At 39.1% G+C, this 19,282-nt stretch overlaps 1 protein-coding gene across 3 annotated transcripts in view; it reads left to right on the top strand.

The window, feature by feature from the left end:
• The first annotated feature begins 5,240 nt into the window (after positions 1-5,240).
• Positions 5,241-19,282, top strand: part of Fancl (FA complementation group L) — a 76,362-nt gene continuing 62,320 nt past the window's right edge. For 2 of the 3 annotated variants that reach the window (XM_029483513.1, XM_029483514.1), the window contains exon 1: positions 18,109-18,169. Coding sequence is in view for 1 of the 3 variants with exons in the window: in XM_021177189.2 (XP_021032848.1) it covers positions 5,416-5,511; positions 16,321-16,379; positions 18,109-18,169 (216 nt within the window). In the remaining 2 variants the exon portion in view is untranslated. Of the gene's footprint in view, positions 5,512-16,320; positions 16,380-18,108; positions 18,170-19,282 lie in introns of those variants that run through there. The other variant, XM_021177189.2, reaches the window with a different exon arrangement.

The raw sequence follows: 19,282 nt of genomic DNA on the forward strand, positions 1-19,282 counted from the left end.
TCTTTTTTTCATTATGACAGCATCATGCTTAGTGAGATATTATGGTTTTTGCCTTTCCAGTCTTTTGACAGCCTTAAATTGTTCCATTCATTCGTAATTTTGGTATCTCCCACACTTCTGCCTTCAGTTCTTTCTCAACAGACTTGAACAATCTTTCTAGTTTATCTCACTAAAGACACTACAGGTGTCCTGTCTTCTTCAACTGATGGCAGTTGAAAACCAACACTCCTGGGACAAAGTCAATATTAATGTCATGTACTGGGGGTATCAGGTGATGACTGGAGGATATTAAGACTGGTGATTCTTTAAATTCTTTGAAAAGGCCCTGCCCAACTGTTGAATGGTGCTTGTTTGTAGTCCATTTAGGGTTAAGCCAATGAGCTGCAGGCCTCCCTGACTGGGCATTTTCTGAGGGCATCTCAGAATTAGAGGATCTCCTGGGAAACAAATTCTAACTGAATTTGCCACCTGATAAGTCCTTCTCCTGATAGGCAAAGACCTTCAGTAAGTAACCATTGAGACATCAGAAAATATACTAAGTAATTGAGCATAGCAAGAACTAAAATGATACACACACACACACACACACACACACACACACACACACACAGAGAGAGAGAGAGAGAGAGAAAGAGAGAGAGAGAGAAGAATGAGAGAATCACAAATACACAATTCTAGCTCAAATTTTCATTCATCACAATGCTTTTTGTAAGTTTTCTAAGATATAACATTCAGTTTTCCAGAACTACAAATTTAAAGAAAAAAGTTTGAAGTTTGGAATCAATATTTGTGTAGCTTGTAAGAGACATCCCCAAAGTTAAAGCTTACTTTGGGGGATAGAAGTAGTTCCTTAAAGTTCGGAGCTGAGATGGAAGGAAAGACCATCCAGAGACTGCCCCACCTGGGGATCCATCCCATATACAACCACCAAACCCAGACACTATTGCATATGCCAGAAAGATTTTGCTGACAGGTCCCTGATATAGCTCTCTCTTGTGAGGCTATGCCAGTGCCTGGCAAATACAGAAGTGGATGATCACAGTCATCTATAGGATGGAACACAGGGCCCCTAAAGAAGGAGCTAGAGAAAGTACCCAAGGAGCTGAAGAGGTCTGCAGCCCTATAGGAGGAACAACAGTATGAACTAACCAGTACCCCCAGTGCTCATGTCTAACCAGTATCCCCCCACCCCCCCAGCTGTGTCTTTAGTTACATATGTTGCAGAGGATGGCCTAATCAGCCATCAATGGGAGGAGAGGCCCTTGGTCTTTCGAAGATCATATGCCCCAGTACAGGGGAATGCCAGGGCCAGGAAGCAGGAGTGGGTGGGTTGGGGAGCAGGGTGGAGGGAGGGTATAGGGGACTTTGAGGATAGCATTTGAAATGTAAATGAAGAAAATATCTAATTAAAAGAGTAATTCCTTTGTTTTCTGATGTTCAGATATGTTGAGTATTCTCAGCAGTTCTTATTGTGCTTCTTGTAAACAATAGCTTACAACAATGTACTGATGATGGTGTAAATTCCCAGTCTAGAACACCTCAGCACAGTGATTGGACCATTGAATTAGTAAGTCTTTATGCAATATTCTTGTTTTGTTTTGTTTGATAGCAGATAGATTCTTTAGCTTACTGGATTTATTTTTGGAAAATGCTCATTTAGACATTTATTCACTATGAAAATAACAAGATGATTTCTCTTAAAAATGAGATAGTGTTCATTAATAGAATTTTGGGAAATTCCTATTAATAATGAGAGTTCAGAGGCAAGGAGTCAATGACAGCAGTAAGTATGACATAGATTATAGGGAAATGACTAGTATCTTGAGGGAAACCCTCCAGTGGATATCATGGGTATCAAATGTAGAACTTAAGCCTTGATATTTAGCTTCTTCTACTTGGAAACAGCAAGAAATAAATCTTTTTTGGCTCAGAAGCTACCCAAATTATGGTACTTTTCTGATAGCAGCCTGAGTAGGATAAGACATTTCACAATTAGTTAAGGCTGAACCAGGGAATATACTAAGTGGTCGAGCATAGCAATAATTTCAGAAGACAAGAAAATTCCCACAAAGAGCATCTAAGAACAATATTCAAGGAAGGCTAACGTTTCCACATGAAAAGCATGGTGATGCGAAATATTGAAGTACTGAAAATGCAAGTCTTAACAAAAAAGGTATAAATACTCGATGAGATTACACATCTTCTTAATCGTGTATGGTCAGCTTTAAATGTATCCCTATCACATAGTGCATAATGCAAAAATTCTTAATAACTGAGTTGCATGACTGAGCAGATGGTGCTTCAGCATATATTACAATCATTAGTAGAGTTGTTAAACACACCACAGGGACCCTACTACCAGAATTTGGGAATCTTTAGGTTGGAGTTAGGGGTGTGTGAGATATATAGAAATATCTTTACTTTTCATCTTTGGTCTGGAATTCATATAACACACAAATTAGAGGCAGAACACTGGCAGACACTGCAGTTGCCTATGTGAGAAACTGGAAGTCCATTGCAGCTTTAGCAAGTAGTTGCTATCATGATGGCCCTGTGGGAGGAGGGGAGCTGGTGGCCAACCAAGGCTGGCAGTTCAAGTGGCTGTTAAGCTGAGTTGGAGATAGCAGCAGTAATGAGGCAGTGGACAAAGAGACTCATTCTATCCACAGAGTTACTTTGGCAGACAAGTGCCTGATACCAGTTTTTAAGAGGTAGACTGAATCATGGTAGAAAAGTGCTGCTAAGAACTTATCTTGAGTTTTCCTGGATTGATTTGCATGAACCCCTTCATCATTTACATGGAAGGCAATATCATTTCCAATACTCTACTGGAATGCTGTCTATGAAGGTCTGCTGAGCCATTTGAGCATTTATAGACATTTCAGCTACTTTCAGAAGTTGCTCCACAGTTTCACTGGGTATCTTGCCAGTTCTGATTAGCAATTTATAAGTGCTAGGTCTATGGGACTCTTTTACCAACATATGTCTTGGATTTGATGACCTTTATTGAGCTCCCTGAGAGAAGAAATTTCAATGGCGAAGGATTACTTTTGTGAATCTAAGAAAGAATCACCTGTAAGCTGGAGCTTACAGGTCTCCTAATATCCTGTTTAAGTTCTGTGTCTCTTAGGTATATTCACTATAAAAATAATCACTTATGTTGAAGAGCACTCAAATGGTCCCATTATTCCATGGTAAGGAGACAGATGCTATGTCAATGTACATAGTGCTAAAAATAAATAAAACTATAGCACATCTCTTGATGTTCCCAGTACACAGCAAAACAAACAAACAAACAAACAAACAAACAAGACTCTATCTAACCCAAAGAACAGTAGCTGCTAGATCAAGTACCACAGTAGCATCTTTTTTTCAATAAGTTAAACAGTCAAAGCAGCCTTTAGAATGTTGTACAAGTTTCCCTTGGGTAAAGTTGTTTTCTTTTGCATTTCATTTCTATTTAGCATGAGTTGAGAAAAAAAAATCTATTTCAGACACTTTAGGAAGACATGAGGAATTAATGCTGGGTTAAAATGATATATGATGAAAATCCAGAAAAAAAAGAGTATATAAATTTTCAGACAAATTAACAAAAGCATAAAAATTTGTTTAGTACCATATAAAAGTAACAAGCTGAGATTCAATGCAATATATAAATTTTTTTTATATAAGGCAGTATGACTATACTAAGGAGGTATGATCTAATAGTTACAAACTGGGGCAATTTTAGCAATTCATATGTAGCTTCTTCTCCCTGTCCTTGCCTCATCAGAGTCAGGGAGAGTTGTTCATTCCAGGCATAAAGAAGGCAATCTCAAGTGAGTATTTCAGGAGCTGCTGTGGGGGCCAGAGGTGATTGGATTGATTTAGGTTTTGTTGTTTATTCAAATGCCAAGGTTGTATGCCCGGAATCCCTCAGTGGTAAACTTTTGTTTCCTTAATTGTATGGTTAAAAAAAAGTCCTAGCTCACTTGCAGGTTTTGAAAACTTACCAATCCCTTTGCTTGAAAACCCATCAATCCCTGAGATAGCCTAAAACTCAAACTTGGAGTCCCACCAATCCCCACCCTGAAAAACTCCCAAAGAATCCCTATGTAAAGCCTGTTTCTAGCTTAGTTCTTTGCTGCTTTTTTCCCAAGCAGATGCAGCCATCCTCCTGTATTTTTTCTAATAATCTTCTTGTGTGCGGTCTGTTGTATTGTGGGACTGTGTAATATTCTTTGGCTCCAGACTGCCAGGATACCTTTCTCCTCAGAGTTGCAACACTTGCAATGGGGAAACCTTTCCCCTCAGAGCTGTAACACTTGTATAAAGTTGTGTACCCTTTTTTAGTGCTGACAATACTGCAATCTGAGTCACATTTTGAGAAAGTCTTATCACACTGGTTCTCCAAAAACACTTAAGTTGTGATTCATAACAGTAGCAAAATTACAGTTACAAAGAAGCAACAACATAATTTTATGGTTGGGGGGTCACTAAGAAGGTTGAGAATCACTGTCTTAGTGTAACCTAATGTAACAAGTACAACATTCTTGTGTTCTACAAGAATTCAGAATATTGTGACAAATTCTGCCAACCTATTAATCTTTTAAAATCCAAACTTCAATTAGGGCAATAAGAATAGGAATAATACCTTATTCATCTTTGCACAATCTTACTTACTAACATATTACAGTGATCTTAAAAATAGTAGAATCAAAAGTGACTTATTCTAATACCAAATTATCATATGGTAACTATTAACAAGTTTCTTAAACAATCAACACCCGCCCCCCCCCCCCATTTTCTTAAATCTATATTTAGTAAAGAGCGAATGAGTAACCATTCCTAAGTTACCAGAATGTATAGGAAATTTTGTCAGAGTGTACCACCTCAAGAATAAATTGAATCTCTCTCAATTTATATGGGCTTCTTTTAAATATATCTAATTAAAAACAGTACAACACTGAATCAGCATACAATATACATGATGTATTGAATGTACAATTTATTTACAAATGCATTTGGTTGAAGGGTATACTGGGAGTATACAGGAGATCGAGTCCAGAGCAAACACAAGAACAGGAGAGGTGATGGGGCAGGTTCAGGGTAAAAACAGTATGCTATGGGCACACTGTAAATGCCCTGTCAGAGTAGGAAAGTCAGCTTTGGAGTTGCATCAGTCTTCAATGAAATCAACAAGAGGATTTTGCTAGTTTTATTTTTTGACAGTCAAGGTCAGAATAATCCTGATCCGTCAGGCCTGTGGACTTGGGAGTGATCTTCCTTTCTCCTGCTACTAAGCAGACCAGTTGGCCCACTTCATTGTCCAGGTCAGGGCATCAGTACCAACCACAGTTAGTTTTTCCCGCCGAAGCGGGTTTCCGCCCCGTCCCTTCGCAGACTGCGCATGTGCGGCGGCCATTCCTGTGCGCCATGGCCGACGTAGAAGCAAGCCTGTTGCGCCATTTCCCGCTGCTGCTTCCTCAAAACCGGGAGAAAACTATATATGAGGGATTCATTTCGGCTCAGGTACCCTGAGGGGTCGTTCTGTCGCGCGAGAGCCTGTCACTCGTGGCAAAGCCTGACCGCGGCGTCTCTAGCTGGCTGGCTGGGAGAGTGTAGCAGAGACTGGAGAAGCAGCTCCGATACTGTGCGCATGCGCGGTTGCTAGGTGGCGAGGCCGCGCGACACAGGGAGGGCGGGGCGGCTCGCCGGTGCCTGTCTGCTGGTGGAAGAGGGAGGTGCAGTTCTGTAGGTCTTAACCAGAGTTTATCTCGGCGGTGTGTTACTGCACTTACGATTTTGATTTATAGAGCACTCAGGGTTCACTATTAAGCCGAACCTACACAAACAGAAAAATTCAAACCCCATTATTTTATAGTTGAAATCAAATCCTGGGAAATCTAGAGAGACTACCTTGACTATGATTGTGTCAGTTACCTCTGAAACTCTTACTGTTTAGAAAATCTCACCCCAGCACCCTCCCCCCCCCCCCGCCCGGTACAACAAATTACCTTAATTTAAGATTTTGACTCTGGACTTTTCCTCTGAATATTAAACTCAGCTACGTGTAACTTGCCCTTTAATGACAGGAGTCATTAATTTCCACGTGTGTTGAAGCAACAACCTCTAGAATGCTGAGCAGATACCAAATTTTCTAACTAGTAACACTTGTCCCTAAGCCTTCCTGGGAGTTAAGAAAATGCTCTGTGATAAATAAATATACACACAGGAAGCATGGACTTCCTTAGGGATTTTCAAACCATGTGAATCTTCAAAGAATGGCTAAAATTTATTATAGATGGAAACGAGTTAGCCACCTCTTGCTTAACTGTTGGAATATCCAGTTAAAATGTTTTTCACATGTACAGAAACATTCAGAAAAATGAGAGAGAGAGAGAGAGAGAGAGAGAGAGAGAGAGAGAGAGAGAGAGAGAGAGAGAGAGAGAGAGAGAAAGAGAAAGAGAGAGAGAGAGAGAGAGAGAGAGAGTATTTGTGCGCATGCATGTGCAAATGTGTTCTGGGAATTGAACCTGCAGCCATTCACATGCCAGGCAAGTGTTGCACAGGACAGGCAGAAGCAAGTGTTTTACATCACTTGTCTGTATCTTCAATAGCACTTTAGAAAACAATTATAGCCATAAGATTAGACCGGAAATAAATTAGCCTTCGATGTAGGTAGTTTCTAATTTTTTATTCCTTAAGCATCTCCTTTGAGTCTTAAGCACTGTCTAAAAGCTATCCAGCACAACTGATTTTATCCTGTGTGTGATTGTGGTTGGTCCTGGGCACACATTTACCTTACTCTTTGAGATTAAATCATAGATACATTTCTTGCTGTTTTATCTCTAAATAATTTAGCACTCATTTCATAAAACAAGGGTCCACTCAAACCTAACCTCAGTACAGTTACTACAACTGCTATGCAATGTAAAATTTCATGGAGTATTTAATTATCTTATCTCTTCTTTTGGAGAAGTTCTTAGTCTGTGTTTTTATTAACTTGAATTTTATTTGTAAGAGTTAAGCTTATTAGGTTTGATATTTTCTCACCATTGAATTCTGGAAATGTGTTTGGGGAGGGACATCCCAGAAACTGTCCTGTGTTCCCTTCAAGGCACATGAAGTCAGCTACTCCCAGTGTTGATATTAATAATGCCAGTTACCAGGTTAGTGTGACTTCTGCCAGATCTTCTTTAGAAATTAACGAGTACTTTTCGGTGAGATTCTTTGGGCCATTACACATTCACTTATATACTGCATATTTATGTATTCATTCATTCATTCATTCATTCATTTTAGTTCCATTTTCTCTATTTATTTATTTATTTATTTATTCACTCACTTTACATCTCCCTATCCCCCTCATAGCCCCACCCCTGACCCCCCTCCTCTTCTCCTCTGAGGAGGGGAGCTGCTCCCTTCTGCCCAGGAACCAGCCCACAGGACTAGACACATTCTCTCCCACTGACGTCAGACAAGGCAACTCAGTTAAGGGAACAGGATCCACAGGCTGGCAGCAGAGTCAGAGGCAGGACTCTTTCCAGTTGTTGAAGGACTCATGTGAAGACCAAGCTGCACTTTTTTTACACATGTGTGTATGGAGGCCTAGATCCAGCCCATGTATGCCCTTTGGTTGGTGGTTCAGTCTCTTGGAGCCCCCCAAGGGTCCAGGTTGGTTGAGCCTTTTGGTCTTCTTGTGGAGACCTGAGTCCCTGTACCCACCAAGTCCCACAGTCCTTCCCCCAACTCTTTCACAAGACTCCCAAGTTCCAGCTGATATTTGGCTGTGGGTCTCTGCATTGGTTTTGTATATTGCAGATTTTCAATACTAGATTCTTGGCTTAAATAGCTAAATAGTAATGATTGGTGTCAAATCTCTCAAGCCTTTTCTAACACTATCATGCCTATCTGTGAATTGGTGCTTTTTTTGTTATAAGGAATAGCTTTCCCATCTTACTTCTTTTTGATGTGTGATTGTATGTGTTGTTTCCTTTATTTTGCTTGCGCACTTTCTGTTTCTATGCTTCTGAGGCGGTGCACTTCCCTCATCATGCTGTTTTAAAAGCATCTGGTAGATGCTTCTGTATTGTGTCTCATCACTGGATTTTGGAGCTTATATAATTTCTACGTGAAGTTCTTTATTCTAAATTTTGTTTTTAATCTTTGTTAGAACTTATAGTTTTGTTTCACCACAATTACTATTGTTTATAAACATCACCTTTGGTACCTTGACAATCAGTTTTTACATGAAAGAATCATTTGTGAGCAGAGGAAAAGTGTGTTTTCTATTATTAGATCCTATTGTCTTGAGTGAGCTTTGGTAGTTTGTGGCAAAGACTTAATTTCATATAGGTTTCTGTATATATTGATTTACAAAGTTATTTATGATATTCACCTGTTTCTGTGTTTCTTTTCTTTCTTTCTTACTTTCTTTTTTTTGTTAGATATTTTCTTTATTTACATTTCAAATGTTGTCTCCTTTCCTAGTTTGCCCTCTGAAAATCCCCTATACCCCCCACTCCCTGTTCCCCAACACACCCACTCCCACTTCCTGGCCCTGGAATTCCCCTATACTGGGGCATAGAATCTTCACAGGACCAAGGGACTCTCCTCCTATTAATGACCAACCAGGCCATTCTCTGCTACATATGCATCCAGAGGCATGAGTCCCACCATGTGTGTTCTTTGATTGGTGGTTTAGTCCCAGGGGGCTCTGGGATACTGGTTAGTTCATATTGTTGTTCCTCCTATGGGGCTTCAAACCCCTTCAGCTCCTTGGGTCCTTTCTCTAGCTCCTTCATTGGGGACCCTGTGTTCAGTCCAGTGGTTGGCTGAGAGCATCCACCTCTGTATTTGTCAGGCACTGCCAGAGCCTCTCAGGAGACAGTTGGAATTAGGTTCTTCTTTGAAGGTCTGATAGAACTCTGCACTAAACCCATCTGGTCCTGGGCTTTTTTGGTTGGGAAACTATTTATGACTGTTTCTATTTCTTTAGGGTATATGGGACTGTTTAGATCATTAATCTGATTCTGATTTAACTTTGGTACCTGGTATCTGTCTAGAAAATTGTCCATTTCATCCATGCTTTCCAATTTTGTTAAGTAAAGGCTTTTGTAGTAGGATCTGATTACTTTTCGGATTTTCTCAGTTTCTGTTGTTATGTCTCCCTTTTCATTTTTGATTTTGTTAATTAGGATACTTTCTTTGCACCCTCTAGTTAGTCTGGCTAAGGGTTTATCTACTTTGTTTATCTTCTCAAAGAACCAGCTCCTGGTTTGGTCGATTCTTTGTGTAGTTCTTTTTGTTTCTATTTGGTTGATTTCAGCCCTGTTTTTGATTATTTCCTGCTGTCTACTCCTCTTAAGTGAATTTGCTTCTTTTTCTTCTAGAGCTTTTAGGTATGCTGTCAAGCTGCTAGTGTGTGTTCCCTCTAGTTTCTTTTTGGAGGCAGTCAGAGATAATGAGTTTTCCTTTTAGGACTGCTTTGGGTATGTTGTGTCTTCATTTTCATTAAACTCTAAAAAGTCCTTAATTTATATCTTTCTTTCTTTCTTTCTTTCTTTCTTTCTTTCTTTCTTTCTTTCTTTCTTTCTTTCTTTCTTTCTTTCTNCCTTAATTTATATCTTTCTTTCTTTCTTTCTTTCTTTCTTTCTTTCTTTCTTTCTTTCTTTCTTTCTTTCTTTCTTTCTTTCTTTCTTTCTTCCTCCCTCCCTCCCTCCCTCCCTCCCTTCCTTCCTTCCTTCCTTCCTTCCTTCCTTCCTTCCTTCCTTCCTTCCTTCCTTCCTTGACCTACTTATTTATCATTGAGTAGAGTGTTGTTCAGCTTCAGCATGTATGAGGGCTTTCTATTATTTATGTTGTTATTGAAGATCAACCTTAGTCCGTGGGGATCTGATAGCATGTATGGTTTTATTTCAGTCTTCTTGTATCTGTTGAGGCCTGTTTTGTGACCAATTATATTATATGATCAGTTTTGGAGAAGGTACCATGAGGTGCTGAGAAGGTATATTCTTTTGTTTTAGGATAAAATGTTCTGTAGATAGCTGTTAAATCCATTTGTTTCATAACTTCTCTTAGTTTCACTGTGTCTCTGTTCAATTTCTGTTTCCATGATCTGTCCATTGATGAGAGTGGGGTGTTGAAGTCTCCCGCTATTATTGTGTGCAATGCAATGTGTGCTTTGAGCTTTACTAAAGTTTCTTTAATGAATGTGGATGCCCTTGCATTTGGTACATAGATGTTCAGAATTGAGAGTTCATCTTGGTAGATTTTACCTTTGATGAGTATGAAGTGTTCCTTCTTTTCTTTTTTTGATAACTTTAGGATGAAAGTCAATTTTATTCCATATTAGAATGGGTACTCCAACTTGTTTCTTGGGACCATTTGCTTGGGAAATTGTTTTTTGGCCTTTTCCTTTGAGGAAGTGTCTGTCTTTGTTCCTGAGGTAGGTTTCCTGTATGCAGCAAAATGTTTAATCTTGTTTATGTAGCCAGTCTGTTGGTCTATGTCTTTTTATTGGGGAATTGAGTCCATTGTTATTAAGGAAAAGTCATTGTTGCTTTTTCTAGGGTATAGTTTCCCTCCTTTCTCTTTCTTATGTGTTTTGTGTGTGTTTGTGTGTGTGTGTGTGTAGGAGTCCAGAGGTTTACATTGGATGTTTGCCTCGATAACTTGTCACATTACTTATTAAGGTAGGCTCTCTTGCTGCACATGGACTTGCAAATTCTGTGTAGTCTTGTCAGCCATAATGTCTCTGAGATGCTTTGCCTTTGCCTGTCCAGAATTGAGCTTTTATTTAGGGTCTCGGATCCCACCTTTAGTCCTTAAGCTTGCAGAGCAAGTGCTTTTTTCTATGGAGATATCTATCTCCGTAGCCCCTGTTGGCCTTGCAGTTAATGCCCGTTGGTTCTGTGATGATGCTTCTTGTACTAGTTACCCCTTGCTACTTCACTGTTATAAGCCTTGAAACAACAAAATAATTATCTGTTTCTCCAAATCAGGAATTTAGAATCATCTGATTTGGTGACTCCTGATCAGGATCTCTCATGAACTTCCAATAAAGACTATTGCAAGGACTTTGACACTGTGAATAGTTTTTTTGTTGTAAGTAGTAGTTAAATTACTTGAGGAGAGTCCAACTGTTTAAAGGCTTTCTTTTATTTTTGTTAAACATGAGCAGAGCTTAATTTAGCTGTACCCATGAAACTACTTTTCTGGGTGCTGTATTTAATGTTTTTTACCAGGAGTTCTACTTTGGCTTGTTGGACTACACCATGATTGAGTGAGCTGGATGACTTCTTTTTAGACTAAACCTGTGAGTTAGTTCTGTGGTTGCATGTTTTCTACTGTGTGGAAGCCATGGATTCCTTCCTCAGCTTCCTCCTTCCAATACAATACTGCTTTGCATAATCTGTCTCCTAGCTTTTAGTATTTTCCTTAAAACCTCATTTATTTTTTGTTATTTAAAAAAATTACATTATCTTATGTGTGTATGTGCACACAAATGTGTGGGGGTACATGCAACCACAGTGAGTACTCTGGATGCCAGAGGGTAAGAGGAAGATGGGTCACTCCTTCCTCCATGAGACAGGAATTGAACTCACTTCAGCTTGATTGCAAGTTCCTTTGCCCATTGACTCTTCTCTCTGGCCCCCTTTCCTTATTTTTAAATTCTGATATTTTTTTCAGACAGGATTGTCATGAGTACTTTTTCTCATGTTCATTTTAGTGTGAGAACTGCCAGAACAGTGAAGTTAAGCTATCCTTTTCTACTTTCTCCTTCTTTCAGGGTTTCTATTGCATGTGTATTGGGCTTTCTCTGGCACTTTCTTTTCAACCATTTGTTTGTTTGTTTGTTTTGAGACAGGGTTTCTCTGTATAGCCCTGGCTGTCCTGGAACTCACTTTGTAGACCAGGCTGTCTTCCAATTCAGAAATCCGCCTGCCTCTGCCTCCCGAGTGCTGGGATTAAAGGCGTGCACCATCACGCCCTGCTTCAACCATATTTTTTTCATGGTCATTTTGCATTTTTCTTGCTATTACTCCATAGTTATGAAATTTTGTTTAACTACATTCTTCCTTCTCATGTTTAAACTTGTTGTCTTTTTAAACATTTTTTTAAAAAAATTATTAGGTATTTATTTCATTTACATTTTCAATGCTATCCCAAAAGTCCCCCACATGCTCCCCTACCCACTCCCCCACCCACACTCCCACTTCTTGGCCCTGGAGTTCCCCTGTACTGAGGCATATAAAGTTTGCACGACCAATGGGCCTCTCTTTCTACTGATGGCCTACTAGGCCATCTTCTGATACATATGCAGCTAGAGACATGAGCTCCTGGGGGTACTGGTTAGTTCATATTGTTGTTCCACCGATAGGGTTGCAGATCCCCCCAGCGACTTGGGTACTTTCTCTAGCTCCTCCATTGGGGGCCCTGTGATCCATCCAATAGCTGTGAACATCCATTTCTGTGTTTGCTAGGCCCCGGCATAGACTCACAAGAGACAGCTATATCAGGGTTCCTTCAGCAAAATCTTGCTAGTGTATGCAATGGTGTCAGTGTTTGGAAGCTGATTATGGTATGGATCCCTGGATATGGCAATCTCTAGATGGTCCATCCTTTCATCTCAGCTCCAAACTTTGTCTCTGTAATTCCTTCCGTGGGTGTTTTGTTCCCAATTCTAAGAAGGGGTAAAGTGTCCAAACTTTGGTCTTTGTTCTTCTTGAGTTTCATGTGCTTTGCAAATTGTATCTTATATCTTAGGTATTCTAAGTTTCTGGGCTAATATCCACTTAGCAGTGAGTACATATTGTGTGAGTTCTTTTTTTTTTTTTGGTTTTTCGAGACAGGGTTTCTCTGTGTAGCCCTGGCTGTCCTGGCACTCACTTTGTAGCTGAGGCTGGCTCGAACTCAAAAATTCGCCTGCCTCTGCCTCCCAAGTGCTGGGATTAAAGGTGTGCGCCACCACGCCCGGCTTTGTGTGAGTTCTTTTGTGATTGGGTTACCTCACTCAGGATGATGCCCTCCAGGTCCATCCATTTGCCTAGGAATTTCATAAATTCATTCTTTTTAATAGCTGGGTAGTACTCCATTGTGTAAATATACCACATTTTCTGTATCCATTCCTCTGTTGAGGGGCATCTGGGTTCTTTCCAGCTTCTGGCTATTATAAATAAGGCTGCTATGAACATAGTGGAGCATGTATCCTTCTTCCCGGTTGGAACATCTTCTGGATATATGCCCAGGAGAGGTATTGCGGGATCCTCCGGTAGTACTATGTTCAAGTTTCTGAGGAGCCACCAGACTGATTTCCAGAGTGGTTGTACAAGCTTGCAATCCCACCAACAATGGAGGAGTGTTCCTCTTTCTCCACATCCTCGCCAGCATCTGCTGTCACCTGAATTTTTGATCTTAGCCATTCTGACTGGTGTGAGGTGGAATCTCAGGGTTGTTTTGATTTGCATTTCCCTGATGATTAAGGATGTTGAACATTTTTCAGGTGCTTCTCAGCCATTCAGTATTCCTCAGGTGAGAATTCCTTGTTTAGCTCTGAGCCTCATTTTTTAATGGTGTTATTTGATTTTCTGGAGTCTACCTTCTTGAGTTCTTTCTATATATTGGATATTAGTCCCCTCTCTGATTTGGATAGGTAAAGATCCTTTCCCAATCTGTTGGTGGCCTTTTTGTCTTATTGACAGTGTCTTTTGCCTTACAGAAGCTTTGCAGTTTTATGAGGTCCCATTTGTCGATTCTTGATCTTACAGCACAAGCCATTGCTGTTCTATTCAGGAATTTTTCCCCTGTGCCCATATCTTAGAGGCTTTGTCTTGTCTTAATGTCAGTTTGATTTGCTTAGTTTTCTTTCTGAGTTTAGTCAATGTGGTCATAGCTTTTGTCAGTTTCTGGTCTTGGCTTTTAGATTTTTCAGTATTGAAATGTTCATTTCTTGACATTGTAGTCTATATGTAATTGGTGCCTGTTTCTGGGCTCTGTTCTTCTGGGCTCCATCATTACCTTTGCTTCTAGTGCTCTGTGTTTGTGTCATAGCTCCGTGGACTGGGGCCACAGATCTTTGGGTGTTGTGGTTTGCTGCTTGCAGTAGTTTGTGAAATTTCTAATTCAAGAATACCCTCTTCTGTTGGTAAAGGAAAATGCAGTTTATTTAATGATTTATTTGGGGGAGGGGTTGAGGGAGTGATTATACATGGTAGGTTATTAATTCTGTCATAAAAGCTTCAGTTTCCCACAGTTATCATTTTCTTTCTAAGGTGCAGTTTCCAAAGGGTGTTTCTGCCCAATCTTTTGCTGCTCTGCAGTGTTTTCAGACATCTCATTGACTTCTTCTTTTTGCCTTTTAAAAAGGAGTATCTCACTCTGAGGTCCAGGAAAGCCTCCAACTCAGCATTGACCTGTATGACCTTTCTGAATGCTAAGAGTGACAGCCATGGCCACCAGCAGCCTCTCCTTGACTTGTGGTTCATATTAGATCTCTTCCTTATTGCCAGTGCTTGGTTCTCCTACAAGTCTTTGTTAGTCTTTTGTCCGTATTCTTCTGTGAAGTTTTAGAATAACACTTTTAACTCTCATTGTTTTTGGAACCCAGACTGAGCTCTACTCAAAAGTGATTTTCATCCCTGTTACAATTAATTACAGATTTATTGTGTTCTCTGACTTCTAGTTGCAAACATAATATTTTTTTATCATTTTATTTGCTTATTATTATTCACTCTCGGTTTTTGGGAAGGATATGTCAGGACATTGAGGTTTAGACACGCTTCGTATTTTTGTTATCTGGAAGCTGGAAAAATCTGCCTTCTGAGAAAGTGTGAAACCATTCAGATGCTTTAACTACAGAAATGCTAATTATGTATATTTTCTTGGGATAATTAAGTATTGGCCCCTTTATGACACTTGACTTTTTACAGTGACTGGATTTCCTCAATCTTTGCATTTGTTCTTTCAGGTAAAGTAGAGTTGCTTTGCTGTTTCCGTGTCCATGGTGGATTTCCTACCATTCTTACACCTGTGTGTGGGGTGTCTATGGAGTTAGGCGAAAGTTACTGCATGATACCTCTTAGTGCTTTAATGAAATAGTGAATTATTGTTACTTGACCTTTTGAAAAGGTCAGTAGTACATTTTGTTTCATTTTTTAAAAGGACATTTAAATGTAATGAAAGTCAGAACTGTGATATTACCATGAAAGTAAAGGTTATGGGGTGCATTTAATTGTGTTCCTCTGGTTTGGAATCTGCTTTGAGGGACTCTGCTAAAATTCCACACGGTAATTGTTTTTCAAGAATTTTATTACTCTTTTCATTTTATATTGTTGGAGTAAAAGATTACATTTCTGTTTGTCTTTTCCTGCTTATTTTTGCTCAGATGCACATGTACCACTGTGTTTAAGCTACAGAGTTCAGACCGTTTACCTATTCACTCTAGACAGAAAGTGAAGCTGAGTGTGTTTCCAGAGAACACTCTTTCCTTTCCCTAGACTCCTGAGTCAAATTTGTATAACTACCAAATATTTAGATTTAAAAAATTAGTATATTATCTATTTTATTTATTGAAGGTTCACTATATGAAATCGTTACAGAATGAATGGGAAAATGTGTGTATGTATCCGTGTGTGTGCGTATGTGTGATACGCACATGTGTATGTGTGGGTGTAGATATTTCATGAACATATCGGTTGCAGAGGATATTGGCTGTCCTACTTTATCATTCTTTCCTGTTTTGAGACATGCTCTCTTAATCTTGGAGCTAGGCTGAAGGCTATCTTCCAGCTTTTATCGTACAGAGCTCTGGGGTTGCTGACTTTGTATATGTGTACTGGGATCATTCTTCACGATTGTAGAGCAAACGTGCTTACCTACTGAGACATCTCTCCAGGCCTTAAAATTATTTGTTTTTAGCTAAAAACCTAGATTACATAACAATATATTTTCATTTTATTAAATTTAGAAAGTTGCAAATTTAAAAGCTGAATATCCTTTTTGGTGAATTTATACTTTAAGAAATAAATTTCTATGTTTTCTAATACTTTCATAGTATTTTTTGTCTTTTTCTTTGAAACGATGTTCCTGTCTTAATATTGTGTGTTTTCCAAGTAGTTGTAAAGTTTTCAACATAGAAATTTGAAATATTACTTTTCATAAAATGCACTCTTATCTATCTCTATGTATGTACGTATGTATAGATATCTTGTATTTTCCAAGTATAAAAAGTTTAGCTATATTTGATATCCTTTATAAATATAGGAAAATATGTTTGTTTGATTTTAACTTTTTAGCATTAAGTGAAAGAAGGGAAATTTGCACTTTTCTTTTTCACAGGGAAGTGATTTTCACCTCAGAATAGTGCTGCCTAAGGACCTGCAGCTCAAGAGGGCAAGGTGAGGTACTATTTGCTTGTATACGTGTTAGTGGCACCGGCGGCCAGAGAAGCCATAATTCTGCTGGCTGCAGTTTTGCCTGAAGTGCTTTTCAGCCAATATCCCCAACACACACTGGTTCTTGCAAACCAGTTTGTCTTTATGAATCACCTCACTGTGACTTTCAGTTCACACACCCTTTCAATGTTTGTTTTTCTTGAAAGCAGTAACAACAATTGTGTACACTTACCTAACAAGTTCTGATTTAAGGGCAAAAGAAATGGTTAGAAGACTTGCCCCCTACCCCACTTCCCAGCTTCTCACTAATATTTACTGCATACACATAATTTGTAATTTGTGAAGAATCATTCAATTGCTTTGGTCTGGGTGTTCATAGTAAAATTGATGTGGGCAGGAACAGCTAGCTCATCAGAAGCTAGAGCTGGAGATGTCAGTGTCATCACAGACCTCAGTTCTCTCTTCAGTGTCTGGGAATAAAGAGAAGGAAAGCAGAGCAGTTTATGAAGAGAAGCACAGGATTTTGTGATGGATGGCAGGTAGAGGTGGTATTGGGTTTGTAGGGAATGAGTGAGTAAAAAGAAAATTGAAAACTGGAAATTGGTATGTAGAAAAGATAGGTGGCTACTGAAGCAAGAATCATGGAATTTTAGTAAGAGACCAAGTTAGTAACAAGGAGTGGAAGCATATTGGCTAAGAACCTCCTATGGAGGAGCAAATGAAGAAACTGCTTTGGTCCTATTGGAGGAGATGTGGTGGGAATGGAACTTAGCACAAGAGTAGACAGAGTAGTGGGCTAGAAAGGAAGTGGTTTGGGAAACCCAGACTTCCTTCCTTACTCACTTCATTCATTCATAGGTTTTTGAGAGAGTGTCTTTCATGTAGCCCTGGCTGACCTGGAATGCTCTGTAGACCAGGTTGACCTCCAACTCAGAGATCCCTGCTTCTGACTCCTAAGAATTGGGATCCATGCCTGGCCTACAGAGTTGTTTGTTTTTGTTTTGTTCTGTTTCATGTATACAAATGTTCTGTTTGTATATGCCTGTGAGCTATATTTATGTCTGTTGCCCACAGACACTAGATGAGGGCATTGATTCCTCTGGAACTGAAGTTATGAACAGTCATGAGCTGCCATATGGGTCCTGGGAATCTAACTGGATGCTCTGAGAAAGGAGCTCTTAACTACCAAGCCATCGCTACAGCCCCAACTTCAGACTTTCTACATCTAGATAATTAAAATTTCTTTTAAATAGTTACTGACCTATCTGTATTATGTTAGTTGAGGTGAGCTGGTGGCAATGGACTTATCATTACCTATATAATTAAAAGTATCTGTTCAGTTACATTAATCTAGAATTTGGAGGATATATTGTGCCAGAGGCTTTTCAAGTGTAAATTTGACATATTATGATCCAAACTTTGTATTATATCTGCCTATTGTGATGAAGAGTCTAGTTCAATGGAAGTTTTTATTTGGCCATGTTATAGTTTAGCAAAGATGCCTTATTAATCTGCTGCTTACTGATAGCAGTTTTTTAAGTTTGAAGTAAAATTGATAGTGGCGTTTTGAAGATGAGAGTTTCAGTAGTATGAGTAGTTAATGTTTTTATTTGCTTATCTGAATTATGCTTATATGATTCTTTTGATTGTATGTACGTTTGTTAGCATTCAAAGACATTTTCTCCTTGTAATAACAAACAATGAATAAACTATTTTCCTGTTAAAATTTTAGATTACTGTGTAGCTTGCAGCTGAAAAATATACTTAATGAGTACCATCAAGTAGTCCAACAGGTAAGTCTGTTAAAAATTTTACACTTCAAATGAGGACACAGATTTCTAAATTTGCTCTAGTTTGTAAAGAAGGGGTTTGTTAATTGCTGGGTTTTGTAAGTTACAAGAGCTTTAATGATTACATATTACATAAAATGTTTTCTGAAATGGGGTTTGAAATTGATTTGCAGCCTTGAGACTTTAGGTTTCCAAACATCACCAGGTCCATATGCATCATGTCCCTATGTGGTGTGTCCTGGATGACTTCTCTTCTGAACTTGAAGAGTAGTGATAGGAATATAAAACCTAGGTTGTTTGGCAACGATGGGGTTTGTAGTTCTAGATTATGATCAGGAAAGGGCAAGAGGAAGTTCTTTAGGGCCATGTGACCTTTCATAATGAGAGGAACTGAGGAGCTGAGGGTGGCTAAGGAGATAGCTAGGCAGCATAAACTTAGTTGTTCTTAGTACTTGCTGTACCATATTGGAAACGTTCTTAAAGATTATAGAAACATTGTAAAAGAAATTATTACTGAAATAAATGAAAATAACAGACTGTCCCTTGCAGAAAAATACATGTTGGTAGAACTGCACTTTTTTGGGTGATCTTTTTTTTTTTGTGTGTGTAGTTTTCCTGGTGTTCTGTATTGATTGTATGTTAAAGATAAGTTATATGTGGTGACTGACAAGGAATCTCGCTCTCCATACTGTATTATTGAGGCACAGACAAGTGGAGGGATGAACTGCTGAAGTGAAGAATGTGAGCTCGTGTTCTAGCTGTGTACACTCAGCATTGCTTTAATGGGATGTGGAGACTATGTCTGTTCTCGTTATCTGCTCCCTTATCCTTGTGACTAGTGTGTATAATACTTAAATGTTTAAGAATGAGTCCATTGTATAGCTGAAAAATTTGTTCATAGGTTCTAAGCAAACAGTGGGACAAATAGTTCCCCTTCTCTGTGCTTATTCTGAAGGAAGATGCCTGAAGTTGCCTTTGAGTTCTTTCCTCCTTTCTTCAGCTGGTCAGGAAAAGCCTCTTCGTTTCTCTTCTCTTCTCTTCTCTTCTCTTCTCTTCTCTTCTCTTCTCTTCTCTTCTCTTCTCTTCTCTTCTCTTCTCTTCTCTTCTCTTCTCTCC

Source organism: Mus caroli, chromosome 11 (assembly GCF_900094665.2).
Source record: "Mus caroli chromosome 11, CAROLI_EIJ_v1.1, whole genome shotgun sequence".
NCBI classification, from domain to species: Eukaryota; Metazoa; Chordata; class Mammalia; order Rodentia; family Muridae; genus Mus; species Mus caroli.